The 19,265-nt window shown below is 41.5% G+C and overlaps 1 protein-coding gene across 1 annotated transcript in view; it reads right to left on the reverse strand.

The window, feature by feature from the left end:
- The window catches only part of ERCC6L (ERCC excision repair 6 like, spindle assembly checkpoint helicase), a 48,049-nt gene continuing 28,784 nt past the window's right edge, over nucleotides 1–19,265 (reverse strand). Inside the window, exon 2 of the mRNA XM_080653889.1 lies at nucleotides 1–4,005. Coding sequence (XP_080510015.1) covers nucleotides 318–4,005 — 3,688 coding nt within the window. The 3' untranslated portion in view covers nucleotides 1–317. The remainder of the gene's footprint in view (nucleotides 4,006–19,265) is intronic.

The raw sequence follows: 19,265 nt of genomic DNA on the forward strand, positions 1-19,265 counted from the left end.
GAGAAAAGTAACTTTAATTATCTGTATTGTGATATACAAAAGTGATCATTTTCAGAATAAAATTTTAAATGGCCAGAATAATTGCACAAAAAGATTTCTAGAAATAATATAGTTCTATTAAGTTTATAGAGTATGCCAAAAAGAATACCAGAATATATGTATTGGGGGGACAGGAGAAGAGGGTAAAGGCAGAATTTATAAAAAAGTTAGAAACAAAAACTTGCCTTTTGAGATCTTTCTCACCTTAAGCCTGAATGCTCCATAATACCAAAGAACCCAATCTCATATTTAGTTTTGCTTTAAATACAATAAACTGGTTATATTCTCAAGTTTGTATTAAGTTGCTTATATAAACTTAAAGTCATGAGCATGACTTCAGGATCTGCACTTTTTATGTCAAGTGCTTTAACTAAACAGTTTAAGGCCTCCTGTATTTTCCCACATTCTTTCAATGCTTTTCCACGCATTACAAGAGTCTCATAATCATTCACAGCCTCCACTGCCTTATCTTGAGGAGAATCAACCAACTGTCCACCAGACAAAGACCCAGGGTTACCAGGAGAGGTCTCCTGAGCTACAGCACCAGACTTAGGTGTACTTAACCAGCTGGACTTACTTTCTGAAGACAATGTTTCTCTGAAAGGTTCCTCTTCTGTACCCTCTGAGGCACCGCCACTGCTTTCCTCAGCTCCTTCCTCCAGAGAATCTTCAGCTACCTTTGCTTCACTGCTGTATTCAAGTCTTTCCTCCATATCCTCCACATGGTCTAAAACTACATTAATAAGAGACCTCCTAGAAGCCAGGGATCTTCTAGAGTTTATAGACTTATTTATACTATCAGGTATTTTAGGTGAAAAGAACCTTCCAGGTGGACTGATGTCATTTTTGGGAGTTGAAGCATCAAACTGTTTTACAGATAAGAACTGAAAGGGAGATGTGCTGAATGGATTTGTGTTTGAAGTATCTTTAAAGGTATCATGTTCATCTTCACCATCTGAAACGATCCTTCTAGTTTTACTTTTGACTCTCAAATTAACTACTACTTCTGACTCATCGTCTTTCTCAGAAAGATCCATACTGAGACCTGCTTTGCTATGCACAAACTCTGCTCTAGAATTAGCTGCAGAGCCACACAAGCTATTTTCTTTCTCAACATGCTCCAAAGACTGACTGGAAGGATTTTGTCCATTGTCTGCAGAGTCTTCCAAGAAAAGATTAAAATCACACACATACTGTGGAGAAGATTCTAAAGGTTCCTCTTCTAAAGTGGCCTCATTTGCGTGAGCATCCTGCAGGGCACTGTGGGATGCTGACAAGACATCATTACCTATTTTAATAACAGATGCATCTGATTCTGTATTTTTATTTTCATCTGTTATGGGATTAGTGGGCCAGGGATTACACTGCTGTAAAATCTCATCATCCTTTACTTCATTTATATTTGGCCCAAGATCAGCTCTGACAGATTTCCTAAGTAAATAATTAAAACTTTGCAGAGGGTTCTCTTGCAGTGCCTCCTGTGTAGTCCCCTCTTGTGATACCTCTTTTTGTAGAGTCATTCCCAATAAAGAGTCAGTCCAAATTTCTTCTACACTTCCACACCCCTTGGGTAACATAGCTATAAAGTCAGCATCAAATGTGCTTTCATGTGGGTGCCTACCATCTTGTACAATGGTAACATTTGTCTTTACACTGGAAAGATAGTATTTCTCACTCTCTTCAGGCAGATCATCAATGATTACACTTGCCATTTGGGAACTGATTTCTTCTTCCTGGGTATAATGAGTAGTTAGAAGAGGTGAAGGCTGAGGCTGTGGTTTATTCACTTCAGGGCATTTCTCCTTTGTTTGAGAAGGAATTACAGGTTCTCTCAGCCAGATCCCCTCATTTCTAGTTCTTTGTCTTTCCATTAAGAGCTCTGTATTTTGAGACTCAGATTCAACAAGGAATTGAGCTTTCTGAACCCTTTGTTGAATATAGTGAGATTCTTCTATCACATCAAGCTCTTCTTTAACAGATAGGTCATGTGTGTACATCAAATCATGGTCTGAGATTCCAACTATCCCCAAAGAGTGCAGGTAGGCAATATGTTCATCTAGTTTCTTATCAGATTTCCTCTGAGCAGCATGCAAAGACTGAAGCTGCAACTGGGTTACAGAGTTCTGAAAATCCTCGATTGTGAAGAGCTCTCTTAATTCTTGTTTACTAAAATATCGGAAAGGGTTCTTCTTATCACCAGTAGTTTGTCTTACTAATGACTCCTTGAACACCTGTCTTCTGTATATTTTTTCCTCTACAGTTCCACAAGTGATTAACCTATAAACCACAACATTTTCTTTTTGTCCAATTCTGTGAACTCTATCCACAGCTTGAGCATCAGTTGCAGGATTCCAGCTAGGGTCATAAATGACCACTCGAGTTGCTGCAGTTAATGTTAAGCCAACACCACCTACTTGAGTGGTAAGCAGAAAGATGGAGTAATCTTTATTCTGCTGGAATAAGTTAATTCTTTTTTCTCGTTCCACAAGATGAGTAATTGTTCCATCGATTCGCAATATCTTAAAGTGCCTATTCTTTAGAAGGCGTTCAATGATGTTTAGAATTTGTCTTGACTGGGAAAACACCAGAGTCTGATGCCCCTCATCTCGCAGTCTCTTAAGGAGGTCCATTAGAAATATCATTTTTCCAGATTCTTTCATCAGTGTATCATCAGTTATTTGGTCAATATGAATATGGTCCACATCTGAGGAATCTTCCCCTTCACTTTCATCTTCAGCAGAGAATCTGACAGCCCCTAGATTCAGCAAATGACAAGCCCTTGCAGAGAGCAGCCTAGGATGATCACACAGCTTCTTTAAGATGCCTAACTCAGCCAAAGGTGAGCGTGTCTCCATTAACAACTCCTTGATATGATCTAGAGACACGAATTTCCTGTATATTTCTTCTTGTAAAGGTACAAGACGTATCCAAATAATTAAATCATTTTTTCTGGAAAGGGAAGGCATTTCATAACTGGCATTAACATCTAGATTCTTTTTACTAAGTCTGATTTCTGAGTTGCTTGACTTTTTCTTCTGTACCTCTTCTTTAGTCCTCCTGAGAAAATAGGGTTTTATGATTGCCATTAAGTTTTCAGATATTTTCAGTCCCAAGGCTTTTTCCCCTGCAGTAGCATCCTTCTCTCTTGCTCTAGTAATAGGATTTTCATACTCTATTTTAAAAGTTTTTAATGTTCCTAGCAGGGACCCTTGACAAGCAAAATCAAACAGGGACCATAGTTCTTGTAAATTATTCTGGATTGGGGTTCCTGTGAGGAGAATGCGATTACTGGCAGGGACAGCACGAGCACATATTGCTGACTTAGTAGATGAAGATTTTATTTTATGTGCTTCATCAAGTATGACATAGTCCCACACAAACTCTTGGCCATTCAAGGTTGAAAGTTGCTGCCAATTATTGATTAACATTTGGTATGTAGTGATAATTACACCATTCCTTTGCTGAATCCGACTGAGGTTTCTGGCACGTTCATCCTTACTAGGGCCATGAAAGGTTTTGACTCTCATTCCTGGAGTCCACTTGACAAATTCTTTTACCCATGTGCTAATAAGACTGGTTGGCATGATCAGCAGCACATGATTCACAAGTGAAGCATCAAACATACCAGAAAGGAAAGCGATGATTTGAACAGTCTTCCCTAATCCCATATCATCTGCCAAGATACCACCTTTTCTTCCATCCCTATATAGACTATATAGGAAAGCTACACCTTCCTTCTGGTGCTCAAATAGTTGGTTGTGCAGTTCTCGATACAGCAGCAGGCCAGAGTTGCACACATCTGTGAATTCATCATCTCCATCTGCCAACTCCTCCAAGGCTTCCTGTAGTTTTTGGATTCTGCTCATCACCTTTTCGTTGGGAAAAATGTCCTTTGCTAAATTGAAAAGTTTAAATGCTTCTTCCAGATCTCCATTCTTAGTTGCTTCTTTGGCCTCTTTCACGTATCTATTTAAAAAAATTAAAGATATATATTAACATTAGAAAGAAAGGAAATAGTTTGAACATTAAGTCTAAGAATACTTTAGAGTCCATTTTTGAATCAAAACTGAACTTGGGCTTTTAATCCTCAATTCAGGATGGGAAAGATTATCACAGAAGACGCCCATGAAAGCTGGCATTACTTAAGACACAAATATCCACCATACACTGCCAGCAACACCTTCAGGCACTAGTTGTGGGAAATGTATGTGCAAAGGTTATTGGTTCCACAATATTTTAAAAATTTTGCCACCTGTAAGAGGTACGGAGTGATTTTTTTTATAAAATCAACCAACCTATACTGTATTGTGGAAGCATGGAAACAGGAAAGTTACATGGACACTTCCTAGGCCTTATTTTTCTGGACCTCTGTGATGCATTTGACACTAATGATCATTCCCCTCCTTAAAATTCCCTTCCGATATATTCCTTCTGGTTCACCCCCACAAGTACCACTATCAATCACTGGTCATTTCTTCTCTGTGTCCTTGGGCTCCTATTCTTCCTCCAAGATGGTTCAGTCCTAGGCCCTCTTCTCACTCATTACTTTCCTCAGACTCTCTTAGAGCTTCCACTCCCACCTTTGTGCTCATGACTCCCAAATCACTCTCCAACCCAGGTCTTGCCCACAAGCTCTAATCTAGACCCATATTCCAACTGTCTTCTGGACATCTCCACTTGAAAGTCTCATAGGCACCTCAAATTCAATTAACCTCAAATTAAAATCATTATTTCCTCTCTAAAAACATGCCTCTCCATTCATGTGATAGTAAATGACACTGCCATCCACTTAGTCTTACAAGCTAGAAATCTGAAAATCATTCTTGACTCCAACCCAAATATAAGTCATCCTTGACCTCTCCCCTCTTTTAACCTCCCTAGCCAGACAGTCCCTAGTCCAATTAACTTTATTTCCCAAATATAAATTGTGTCTTTCTCTACATCTCCACTACCACTACTGTGGTTTAAGTCATAATTATCGCTGGCCTGGATAACTGCAACTTCTTACAACTGGTCTCCCTACATCCACTCTTGACCCTTCCAATACATTCTCTACATAGCATCCAGTGGTATTATCTTAAAATATAAAAGAAATCATGCCACTCCTCTGATTAAAATTTTTCAGTGGTTTACGGTCACTTGCTTTCAAAAAGATGCCAAAACAATTCACTGAGGAAAGAATAGTCATTTAAACTGGATATCCATGCCCTGGCCAGCGTTTCACAGTGGTAAGAGCAACAGCCCACGCACCAAAGGGTCATGGGTTCAATTCCTAGTCAAGAGCAGGTACCTGGGTTGCAGGTTTGATACTTGGCCTGGTCAGGACACATGCGGAAGGCAACCAACCTATGTGTCTCTCTCACATTGATGTTTCTCTCTCTCGCCCTCCCTCCTTCCATCTTCCCTTCCACTCTCTCTAAGTATTAATGGAATATCCTAGAGTGAGGATTAACAACAAAAAAAATAACAACAAAAATAAACAAACTTGATATCCATGTGGAAAAAAATAAAATAGGCCCCCTACCTTACACTATACAAAAAAAAATAATTTCAAATGGATCAAAGACCTAAATATAAGAACTTAGCCTACAAAACTATTAGAAGAAAATACAGGCACAGAAAAGACAACCCACTGAATGGAAGAACATATTCACCAATACATCTGATAAGGGGTTAATATCCAAAATTTATAAAGAACTTATAAAACTCAATACCAAAAAAAAAAAACAACCCAATTTAAAAAATGGGCCAAGAACCTGTTTTAGATACTTCTCCAAAGAGGACATACCGATGGCCAATGACATATGAAAAGATGTTCAACATTACTAATCATCAGAAAAATGCAAATTAAAACCACAATGAGATATCAACTCACACCACAATGAAATACCAACTCATACCTGTCGGAATGGCTATCATAAACAAATCAATAAACAAGTGTTGGCCAGGATGTGGAGAAAAGGGAACCTTTGTGCATTGTTGGTGGGAATGCAGATTGGTGTACTCACTATAGAAAGCAGTATAGAGTTACCTCAAAAAATTTAAAATGGCCCCGCGGTTGAGCGTTGACCCATGTACCAGGAGGTCGCCATTTGGATTCCCCGTCCAGGCACATGCCCAGGTTGTGGGTTCAATCCCCAGTAGGGGGTGTGCATGAGTGTAGACAGCGCCTGGGAATGCACATGGGCATTCTTTATTGTCAGCTGAACCCAAGGCATCAGCAAAGCCACGCCCTGGGAACACGCCTTGCCAAAAGGGCAAGGGTATTGTTGACCTTCATTTCAGCCCGTGGTGTGGGGAAGTGGTTTTGATATCTAAATCCAGCCTAGCACCAGGAATGCTCAGGGCCTACTCAAGAATGCAAATCATCTCCTTTTGTCTTGACCTTTTGGTGAAACTTCCTGGTATTTGGGATATAAAATAAACTCGCTGGATTGGCTCTGGGTCCCTGTCTCTCCATCAGAAGAGGACGGTGGTCCCACCCGGTCCCAGCTTTTTCCTTCTATCTCTGTGTTTTGTCTCTTTCTTTTATTTCTCAATCCCCAGCTGCCCCTACTCAGGAACTGGACCCGCTCTCTAGCCGCGCTGGACGCGGAAAGAGAGAAATACCTACACATGAGGCAGATGATTGATGTTTCTGTCTTTCTCTTCCTCTCCCTTCCTCTGTCTAAAATCAATTTAAAAACATATTAAATTTTTTTAATTAAAAATGGAACTGCCTTATGTCACAGCAATTCCACTTCTGGGAATTTATCCAAAGAAACCTGAAACACTAATTATAAATAACATATGCACCCCTATGTTTATTGCAGCATTATTTACAATAACCAAGACTTGGAAGCAGCCCAAGTGTCCACCAGTAGATCAATGTATAAAACAGTGATGGTACATTTACATAATGGAATACTACTCAGCAGTAAAAAAAGAAGAAAAAGAGAGAACCAAGATGGTGGCATAGGTAAACATATACTTGCTGCCTCTCACAACCACATCAAAACCACAACTAAACAGCAGAACAACTACCACCCAGAACCACAGGAAAGCTGGCTGAGTGGAAGTTCCACAACTAGAGAGGTGAAGAAATCGCATTGAGACTGGTAAGAGGTGCGGAGGCATGGAAAGTGCTGGCACCTGGATGAGCTGCTCTTTTAATCGGGAGGGAGATACAAGCTCCTGCTTGCTCTGAACTCCAATTCCGAGCGAGATTCTGGGGGACCCAGACACATACGGGGAGAAACTGGACTGTCTGGCATCGGGATAAGAACGCGAGGGCAGCTTTCTCTCAGAGGTGCTTGCAGCAATCATTGTTCCTGCACGGGGACGCGGGACGCAGAGACCCGTTTACCTCTCTGGTGCAGGGCTGACTGGCAGCCATTGCTGTTTGCTCCACCCTGGTGATTCCCAGAGACCCCGCCCCACCCAATTTACAACCACACCCAAGATGTGCACATCGGTTTTTGCATATGAATGGCCTGTCCTTTTGCCTAAAACCTGTCAAACTGCAGCTGGGTCAGCGAGCCCCAGAGCTTCCAAAAGAAGGCCCAAGGCCCGGCAGCAGCAGCCTGCCTGGCTTCATAGCTGGACCTCAGCTGGGCACTTCCAAAACCCATACAAAGAGGAGGAATCTGCAGATCTCTCTGTGGCTCCTGCTGGGCAGCCCCAGACAGTGGCTGAGCTTGCACTTCCTTGGAGATCCAAGAGCCAGTGTACCCAGTGAGTGGTCAGAGTGAGACCATACCAGATTACAACTCTTCACATCCATAAAAGACACACTCAAGGGGCAGACTCAGTGAGCACCAAAGCCCCACTGAAGCAAGTCCTGCCCCATAAGGGTGTCTCCTGCACAACAGATCTTCCAGTGTAGACATAGCTGGTCATCACAGCCAATTGGCCTGTAGGTCAATTCCTCCCAGTGATACCAACAGCAATCAAGGCTTAACTACAACAAGACTGTGCAAACAGCCCACAAAGGGGTGCACCAAGAGCATCCACCTCAGGTGACTGGGGAGGCTGAGCCACTGGGCCCTATAGGACACCTACCACACAAGGCCACTCTATCAACTCAAAGAGACTTAGCAGCTACCCAGTACATAGAAACAAACACAGGGAAGCAGCCAAAATGCAGAGACAAAGAAACAGTTCACAAATGAAAGAAATGGAGGAAAGCAAACAACTCAATATAGAGTTCAAAACCATGGTTATAAGGTTACTCGAGAATCTTCTAGAAACCACTGAGAAATTTAGTAAGATCCTCAAGGATATGAAAAAGGACCAATCAGAAATTAAGCATACACTGACTGAAATAAACAATAATATACAGAGATCCAACAGCAGACTAGAGGATCGCAAGAATCAAGTCAAAGATTTGAAATACAAAGAAGCAAAAAACACCCAACCGGAAAAGCAAAAAAAAAAAAAAAAAAAAGAATCCAAAAATATGAAGATAGTGTACGGAGCCTCTGAGACAACTTCAAGCGTACCAACATCAGAATTATGGGGGTGCCAGAAGAAGAGAGAGAGCAAGATATTTAAAACCTATTTGAAGAAATAATGACAGAAAACTTCCCCACCTGGTGAAAGAAATAGACTTACAAGTCCAGGAAGCGCAGAGAACCCCAAACAAGAGGAATCCAAAGAGGACCACACCAAGACACATCATAATTAAAATGCCAAGGGCAAAAGACAAAGAATACTAAAAGCAGCAAGAGAAAAACACTTAGTTACCTACAAGGGAGCACCCATTTCTCAACAGATACTATGCAGGCCAGAAGGGAGTGGCAAGAAATATTCAAAGTGATGAATAGCAAGAACCTACAACCAAGATTACTCTACCCAGCAAAGCTATCATTTAGAATTGAAGGTCAGATAAAGAGCTTCACAGATAAGATAAACCTAAAGGAGTTCATCACCACCAAACCAGTATTATATGAAATGCTGAAGGGTATTCTCTAAGAAGAGGAAGAAGAAAGAGGTAAAGATAAAAAATTATGAACAACAAGATGACAACAAATATATACCTATCAACAAGTGAATCTAAAAATCAAGTGAATAAAAAATCTGATGAACGGAATAAACTGGTGAATATAATAGAATCAGGGGCATAGAAAGGGAGTGGACTGACAATTCTCGGGGGGAAGGGGGTGTGGGGGGTACGGGAAGAGATTGGACAAAAATCATACACCTATGGACAAGGACAGTTGGGTGGGTAAGGGTATGGGGTGGGGTGGGAACCGGGTGGAGGGGAGCTAAGGGGGGGAAAAAGAACAACTGTAATAATCTGAACAAGAAAGATTAAAAAAAGAAGAAAAAGAAGAAAATAATACCCTTTGAGACAGTATGGATGGATCTGGAGAATATTATGCTAAGTGAAATAAGCCAGTCAGAGAAAGACAAGAACCATATGTTTTTATTTATATGTGGAATTTAACGATCAAACTGAACTACCAAGCAAAACAGAGACAGACTTATAAATAGAGAGGTGGGGAGTTTTGGAGTGGTGGTGGAGGATTAAGAAAAAAAAAAGAAATAAGAGAAAGGAAGGGAGAAAGAGGGAAAGGGAAGGGGAAGGGAGAAGGGAGAAGGGAAGGGAAGGGAAGGGAAGGGAAGGGGGGAGAAAGAGAGAGGGGGGAGAGAGAGAGAGGAAGGAAGGAAGGGAGGGAGGGAGAAAGGGAGGGAGGGAACAAACGAACTCATGGACATGGGCAACAGAATGGTGATTGTGGGGGTAGGAATTTGGGTGGAGGTGGAAGAGGTTTTAGGGGGAATAAATGGTGATGGAAAATATACATATATATTTTAAAAAATAAAATATAGACACACATCTTCATGACCTTGGATTTGGCAATGGTTTCTTAGATATGCCAAACACATAAGCAACCAAAGGGAAAAATAAAGTGGGCTTAATGAACATTAAAAACTTTTGTGCTTCAAAGGGTACCATCAAGAAAGTAGAAAGACAGCTGGCCAGTGTGGCTCAGTGTAGTTGAGTGTCGACCTATGAATCAGGAGGAGGTCACGTTCAATTACCAGTCAGGGCACATGCACAAGTTGCGGGCTCGATCCCCAATGTGGGGCATGCAGAAGGCAGCTGATCAATGATTCTCACCACTGATGTTTCTATCTCTCCCTTCCTCTCTGAAATCAATAAAAATATTTTAACTTAAAATATTTTTTAAAAAGAAAGTAGAAAAACAACCCAAGTAATGGGAGAAAATCATGTATCTGACAAAGGATTTGTACCTAGAATATATATAGAACTCTTACAACTCAATAATTAAAAGACAACCAATTTAAAATAAGCAAAGAATCTGAATAGACATTTCTCTAAAGAAGATATTCAGATGGCCAATAAATATACGAAAAGATGCTCAACATCACTAATCATCAGGGAAATGCAAACCAAAACCATAATGAGATACCATTTCATACCCATTAGGATGGCTATAATCAAAAAGTGAGAAAATACCAGGTGTGGAAAAATTGGAATTCTCATAACTTTGTTGGTGGGAATGTAAAATGGTGCAGTTGCTTTGGAAATCAGCCTGTCAGTTCCTCAGTGGCTTCCTGTGGCCTACAGAAGGAAGTTTAAGCTTATTAGCTTGGCATTCCAAACCCTTCCAGGTACAGCCAGGAACTGCTGACTTCTCCTGTCACTTCCTGCTTCAAAACGTTTTATTTTAACCCTTTATGACCATCATGCTGCTTTGTGTTCTCTAAGCTTAGGCTCACAGCAGCCTCCTCTTCCTGGAATGCAATCCTCTCCTTTCAACAAGCTAATCTCACTCAACTCATTCTTTAAGAGCAATTTCTCAGTGTTCTGCAGAATCTCTTGGAGGGCTTGTTAATAAACGGATTGCTGAGCCCCAATACTGATTCTGTAGTGAAGCCCAAGAATTTGTATTTAAGTTTCCCAGATGATGCTAATACTTGTGGTCAACAGATCATACTTTAAGAGCTGCTTGCTTTAAGGTATATATCAGGCCACAGTGAGGTTCCTCTAAGACAACGGTCGCCAACCAGTGGTCCACGGACCACTGGTGGTCCATGGGGTCCAAAAGGTTGGTGACTGCTGGTTTAAGGAAACCTTTGAAGCAGCGGTCGCCAACCGGTTGTCCGCAGACCACTGGTGGTCCATGAGATCTGAAAGGTTGGCGACCACTGCTCTAAGATGCTTTCCATCCCTACCCTATCCTCCAACTGGATTGGTTCCACCTCAGTATTCCCCTGTGTTAATCTCCCTCAAAGCATTTAATGCATTGTATTAAAATCACTACAAAACAACCTAGCTATATTAGAAATGTATGAAACAACCTCACTGAAGGAAAGAAATGAAGCCTGTAAGACTAAAAGCAAAGGAAATGACACAAGGGTTGTACTCTGGTGGATGAAGTTGTTTCCCATGGGGGTATGGACTAACAATTTTGATACTGCAATGCATGTATACTAGCATTGAAGAATTAAGTAAATGGATGGCAGATAGTGGGAGCCAGGTTTCTCTCTGTTGGAGTGGGTGTTTATAGATAAGCAACAGTAGGAGGTTAGAATGATTCATGTGGTATTGGATCAGTTGGAGACATGAGTATAAACCCATGTTTAACACAGATACAGATGGTTATACATAGAAATATTTACAGACATGTGTATACACACAGGTTAGTATACACACATATTTTCTTACTCTTTCAGCTGAGAAGGCCAAGAAGCAAGGAATCCCCAGTATCACAAGCACACCTAGCATCCAAATCTTGGTTTCTAATGCCATTCTCCAATAAAAGGAATCAGGGCTCCTTGGGAAAATGACTGATTCTAGTGCTGGGGCAGGAAATCCATATGATGAGCCTGGAATATCTTGTACTATCAGAAAATGAGGAAGTACTAAAAAAAAAAAAAAAAAGGAAAAAAAAAACAAAAAAAACAACCAACCCCTTACAATTATGGGAGTATATCAAACAGACACAGGAGCTAAATGAAAGAACTCCCAATGGTCAAAGCTGGATTATAACTCAAAGTATGAAATATGTGAGTCCATATCGATGTAAACGAGTGAAAAAATAAATATAGAAGAGACAAATCTCCTTTGAAGAAGAATCCTATATAATAAAAGCCTAATATGCTAAGTGTCCGGTCATCCGTTCAACCAATCCAAGTGTAATATACTAATGATATGCTAAGGCCACTCAACCACTTGCTATGACGTGCACTGAACACCAGGGGGCAGACAGTCGAGCGGTCGACCAGTCACTATGATGTGCACTGACCACCAGGGGGCAGACACTCCAACCAGTATGTTAGCTTGCTGCTGGGGTCTGGCCGATCAGGACGGAGCGAGACAGGCCAGATACGACCTGGAGCCCTCCCGCGGTCCCTTCCCTGGCTGGCCAACCTCCCGTGTCCCCTCCCGGCCCCGATGGTGCATCGGTGGGGTCCCTCGGCCTGGCCTGCGCCCTATCACAATCCAGGACCCCTCAGGGGATGTGAGAGAGCCGGTTTTGGCCCAATTCCGCAGGCCAGCCCAAGGGACCCCACTGGTGCACGAATTCGTGCACCAGGCCTCTAGTTTCAAATAATTTATGTAGATACTCCGCTCTCAAGGAGATAGAGCATAACTCCTACTCCTTAAATGTGGTGTGCACATAGCAACATTCTTCCAAAGAGCATAGTATACTATACAATGGTGCGATGCAGGGCGGGATGGGGGGACATTAAGGTGGAGAAATCTGGCAAACAGTAGCACAGCTAGGTGATTAAGTCAACATCAAGAGTGATAAGTCATGTTGACAGTACATACCCTTGATATGATTTAATGAGAAAGGTACTTTACTTCCGTAGTCTTCCTCCCACAAATCAAAATCCCCAGTCTAATCATGAGAAAAAACACTGGCAAATCCCATTGAGGGAACAGTCTACAGAATGCCTGACCAGTACTCTTCAAAACTGTCAAAGTCTTCAAAAACAAGGAAAATCTAAGAAATTGTCATAGACAAGAAGAAACTTAGAGACAGATGACTAAATTTAATGGTGCCCTAGATAGGATGTCAGAACAGAAAAAGGACATTAGGTAAAAACTAAGGAAATCCAAATAAATTATGGATTTAGTTGATAATAATGTATCTGAAGGTCCATTAACAGTAATGAATGTACCATACTATTGTAAGATGTTAACAATAGGGGAAACTAGGTGCAGGGTCTATGGGGAGTCTCTGTACTATCTTTGCAATATTTCTGTAAATCTAAAAATATTCTAAAATTAAAAGTTCATTTTAAAAGAAAAAAAATATCTATCTGTGTGAACTCCTTGAGAACAGGGATAGAAATCAGGTCTTAGGACCAGATACTTAGTAAAAGTCAACTGAATGAAAAGATGAAGAGGAAGAAAGAGGAAGAAAAGAGCCTACTGGTTTCAAAACTCCGTAATCTGCCCTGGCCAGGTGGCTCAGTTGGTCAGAGTGTCATGTGGAGAGCAGCTACAGCATTTAGACAGGTTCAAGCCTTGGACTGATGAGAGGGCATGGTCCTCTTGTGGCAAAGCCCCAGCACAATTACAAGTTCCAGCTTGGAGGGCAAAGCCCTCCCAGCACAATTATAGCCAAAGGCAATGGTTGTAAGCTTGACCTTATAGTCCGACCCTGTAGTCCTAGGTAGCTGGGGGATGTGGGCTGCAGGAGGTGCAGCAAGTGCTGGCAAAACAAAGCTTGATAGAGTTCTCAGGTGCATGTAATTAAGTAGATTTGAAACTCACAAGAACATTGTAAACATCTTGACCACTCCCTTGTTTTGCTTTGTGTGATCTGACTATAAAATAAAGACTCAGCTTACAGGCTGTCACTGTTTCCTCATCCAGGTGCAGTGATCCATCTGGCCCCAACTATATTCTCTTGTCTGTTTTCTTTAATCCTTCACCACCCCTCCTCAGGTTCACCACTGGCCATGCTGGATGCGGTTCAATGTCATCCATACACCAAAAGGTTGCGGGTTTGATTCCGGTCACAGCACGTACAGGAGGCAGCTAACCAATGCTTCTTTCTCACATCGATGTTTCTCTTTCTTTCCTTTCCTCTCTCTCTTAGAATCAATAGGAGGCATATCCTCGGGTGAGGATAAAAAACAAACAAAAAACTATTCTGTAATCCTATCCTGGCAGATCAGCTGCCCACCTCCCCTATTCTGGTGGGCTTTAGAATAAAGCTGCATTCCCTGTCATCCCAACCTTGAATGTGAGGCCATAGCAGCAACCACTGTATTCCTCCATCTAAGTGCCAGACCCTGAACCTATTCTCTGTTCTCCCTTTCCTCCTGGCCTTTCCCATCCCATCAACTGGGTAACTAGTCATCTGCTTTGGTCTATGTTCCAGAACTTGAAGGAGATATGTCATTTTAAAATTATTATTAGATTCTTTCCAAATTCCTGAACTGGTAACCTGAACTCCTGTGAAGCCTGAGATTCTAACTCCAGCCAGGCTTCCATCCCAGAGAGTCAAGTTCTGCCCTTGAACCCTACCTCTGGGCCAGAGTTCCCATAATCATACACCAACATTTTAAATGGCAACTAGACTTCCTACCACCATCCTAAGACTCATATTGCTGGGTTCTACCCATTCTCTGGAACTTCCACATTTGTCAACCTTCTGCCTGAACTACAACCAGAGTTTACACTATTCCTTGGACACCACCACTTTATGGTTGAGTTGAAGCCCTTCTGTCAACCAAGTTGCCTCCCCAGTCCCTGGTCCACCTAGATAGGAGGTCTAATACTGCATCTCAACTGTCCCACTCCACCCTATCTACTCCACCAATGAAGTTGGACCTAGGACAGTATTATCCTATATAATAAAAGGCTAATATGCAAATCGACCGAACAGTGCAAAGACTGGTCGCTATGACACGCAGTGACCACCAGGGGCAGACGCTCAATGCAGGAGCTGCCTCCTGGTGGTCAGTGCACTCCCACAGGGGGAGCGCCGCTCAGCCAGAAGCTGGGCTTATAGCTGGTGAGCGCAGCGACAGTAGCAGAGCCTCTCCCACCTCCGCAGCAGCACTAAGGGCCCCTTGGGCCTAAGCCGGCAGTCGGACAATTGTCGTGCACCGGGCCTCTAGTTTCCCTATAATGGAGTAAGGGAAAAATGAATTCTGCTGTTTATAGCACTGCTGTGAATATCTGATTATTTACAAGACTACAGTGCTTTTTGTAATACAGTTTGATTCAGCCACTTAACCTCCATTATCCAGGGCTTGGAAAGAAAACATGTCATTTTTACTACTAATGCAATCATATGACAATGATGTGGAGAACTTAGCTAACACTTCATGGACTCAAATATTCTTTCCCAAAATTGCTCCCTTATTATCCTTGAGCATGGCTGGGGAGAAGCCAGGACTGTTTAGAAGCCAAGAGGACAAGGGGAGAGTAACCAATTAGGAGAAATAACCTCCTCCTCAAACAAGAGAACAAGGAGAAAAACTGCTAAAATATGGGGAAGAATGTCAGTTTTTATTTTCATTTACCAATTTAATAATTTTTAAAGGCATTTATATGTGAAGCTCTAATATGTTAAAGAACTATTCAGATGCAAAACTGTCAAGCCAGAAGAGAGATTTTAATGCCACAGCAAGGGACAAAACAAAAATATTTACATTTAAATGACTATACCTGAAATTACATGCCTAGAACATGGTTCCCTTAAAGGATCATTTTTAAGAACATATAGCAAGATTATATACAAACAACTCCTGGAGAAAGACACAACCACTAAACATGGGCTACAAGTCCTGTACCTACAAAGCTACCCTTTCATTGGCAGAACTGCCCACTTGCTAACTCCCTGGGTCCTAAACCTACCTAAAGGTTTTCACCGTAAGAAACCCTACCCAAGTGGCCATTTAAAACCATCTCTGCCCAAAAGCTCTTTCTGTTTCGTGGATGCAAACATCTTCCTCAACCATAGCCAACATCTCAGCAATCCCATCTCACCCCATCTATCACCCTTCAGAACTGGCTGATAACTTCAGAAGGCTTCTTTCTCCATAGAGGGACTGCCAAGCTTAGATGCTGAAAAGTTTTCCTACCTGGAGAAACCAATTAGCCATACTATATCTATACCCCAAAATGCTAACACCAGAAAAACAGTGTCTGCAAATCAGCAGCTGAAAAGACACAATCTGGAGGGGCCCTCTGCAACATTCTCTATGATGTTCTTATGGAATACATCAAGATAGAGAACTAAATGCAAAGAAAGAGCCCAGAGCCCAATCCAATAAAACTTCGCTTCCCATGCCAAACAACAGGAAGTTGCTGTTTTCTATCCTGACCACAAGGCACTAGGTCTCTGGTTGGGATGCAGGGGCTGCTAATCTCAGTGCAGGTGAGTAGTTATTAATGTCCTTCCCACACTCAGTTCCCCAATCCTGATCCTCCTCCTTTATAAGGAGCTCACTGACGTATCTCTCTCTACATGGATACATCAGACACAATTAGTAAGTCTTTTGATTCTGAATCAGAATCAATAAAATGTGTGTGGCTGATATAAAAAACTGCAGGTGATCTGAATGCCAGTACTGGAAAGCAATCCATCAAAAGCCCAGGTCATGGAAGAACTAGCTGGGGAAGATGGTCGCCTTTTGTCCTTACTTCCAGGGATGACCATTAATCAAGTGAAAAACAATTTATTATAATCACTTATAAATAAAAACTTAAGTAGCAACTTCTGGGATAAACTAGATAATATGGTTCACATTCCAGTCCAACAGCAAGTACTACTGATTATTTGATAAGTAGCTTTTCTCAGCCTTGCCCAATTTGTGAGATGGACCTTTAAGAATTTTAAAAAAGGCACACACAAAAAAAATCAAACAACTATACTGCTTTACTCTTAATAGCCCAATACTGGAAACAGCCCAAGTGTCCAGCTTGGATACTCTGTGGTATATTCATACAATGGGATTCTACTCAATAAGAGAAAAGAATGAACTATTAGATGTATTAATCCATGCATGAATTCATACAGGTATGAATCTCAAAAACATGCTGAGCCAAAGCAGCTAGGCATAAGAATAGAAGCAGTGTGTTTTACTTACATGGAGTTCTGGAATAGGCAAAACTAATCTATGGTGGAACATAGAGCAGTGGTTGCTTCTGCAAAGTGGGAGTGGGGTTGCCTGGGAAGGGGCATAAGGGAACTTTCCAGGGTAATGATAATATTCTATATCTTGACAGGGGTTTGGGTTACACAGGTGGATACATTCATCAAAACTCACCAAATGGCCGAAACCGGTTTGGCTCAGTGGATAGAGCGTCGGCCTGTGGACTGAAAGGTCCCAGGTTCGATTCCGGTCAAGGGCATGTACCTTGGTTGCAGGCACATCCTCAGTGGGAGGTGTGCAGGAGGCAGCTGATCGATGTTTCTCTCTCATCGATGTTTCTAGCTCTCTATCCCTCTCCCTTCCTCTCTGTGAAATATCAATAAAATATATTTTAAAAAAAAACTCACCAAATGTACACTTAAAATTTGTGCATTTCTTTGTATGTAGATTTTATTTCAAAAAAAGGATTAAAATCTAGTTAATGATATGTATGTTGAAGTGAGAGGAAGTATCCTGATGTCTGCAATTCACTTTGAAATGTGTCCAAAAATAAGATGGATCAGAATAGATGTAATAAAGTACATCGAAATGTTAATAACATATCTGGGTGGTGGATAACAAAAAAAGAGGAAAAGAGCCAAAACCGGTTTGGCTCAGTGGATAGAGCATCGGCCTGCGGACTGAAGGGTCCCGGGTTCGATTCCGGTCGGGGGCATGTACATTGGTTGTGGGCACATCCCCAGTGGGAGGTGTGCAGGAGGCAGCTGATCGATGTTTCTCTCTCATCGATGTTTCTGGCTCTTTATCCCTCTCCCTTCCTCTCTGTAAAATATCAATAAAATATATTTTAAAAAAAAAAGAGGAAAAGACTGCTTTTCCAATAGATTGTTGCCTCAGTTTGGAGGCACACATAACTGGGAATCATAATTCAACATACTGCAATTTGGCTCCTTACCCAAGAACTATAATGCAACTGTTTTCAACAACAGCACCAATGTCCTTCACATTGCCAAATTCAATGGCCTCTTCTTGGTGTTTATCTTCCTTGACCTTTCTGTTGCATTTAAAACCACTGCCCATCTTCCTCATGAAGTTTTTCCTCCTTGGATACAGTGGTACACAACACTCTCTTGGATTTCTTCCTACCTCTCTAACCATTCCTTCTCAGATTGCATCTTGAATTCCTCTCCCTCTGCCTATCCCCATATAAACATTAGAATTTCTGAGAATCTTTTTGTTGTCATTGCCCTTCTGACTCTATGTACTTTCCCCAGATTTTATCCATGGTAGTGGCTTTGTACTAGGTTGAATAGCAACCCCCTGTGAATGTGACCTTATTTGGAATTAGGGTCTTTGCAGATGTAATCAAGTTAAGATAAGATAATACTGGATTAGGGTGGGCCCTAATCCAACATGACCGGTGTCCTTTTAAGAGGTACAGTTGTATACAGAGAGACAGAGTGGAGACAGGTATTAGAAAGATGCACCTACAAGCCAAGGAACTCCAAGGATGATTGCCGACACCACCAGAAGAACCACCAGGAGAGGCTTGAACAGATTCTCTCACAGTCTCCAAAGAGAAACTAATCCTGATAACAACTTGATTTCAGAGTTCTGGCCTCCAGAACTAAAAGAATAAATTTCTGGGGAGTGTGAGTGTGAGTGTGAGTGTGAGTGTGAGTGTGAGTGTGAGTGTGTGTGTGTGTTGAAATCTATATAAAAGTTGCCATTTTAAATTGTACTTCAAATAAATTAATTACATTCATAATGTTGTATAACCATCACTACCATTTCTAAAATTTTTTAATCACCCCAAATAGAAACTCTTCCCCATTCCCCTCTGCCCCCAGCCTCTGGTGACCTCTATCCTACTTTCTGTCTCTGTGAATTTGCCTATTCTCAGTATCTTATACAAGTAGAATCATACACTATTTGTCCTTTTGTGTCTAGCTTTTTTCACTTAACATAATGTTTTCAAGGTCCATCCATATATTGCAGCATATGTCACAACTGCACTCCTTTTTAAGTGTGAAAAATATTCCATTTGCATGTAAGCACATTTTCTTTATCCATTTGTCTGTTGATGGACACTTGGATTGTTTCCACCTTTTGGATCTTGTAAATAATGTTGCAATGAACATTGGTGTACA

The sequence above is a fragment of the Plecotus auritus genome, assembly GCF_963455305.1.
Source record: "Plecotus auritus genome assembly, chromosome: X".
In the NCBI taxonomy this organism is placed as follows: Eukaryota; Metazoa; Chordata; class Mammalia; order Chiroptera; family Vespertilionidae; genus Plecotus; species Plecotus auritus.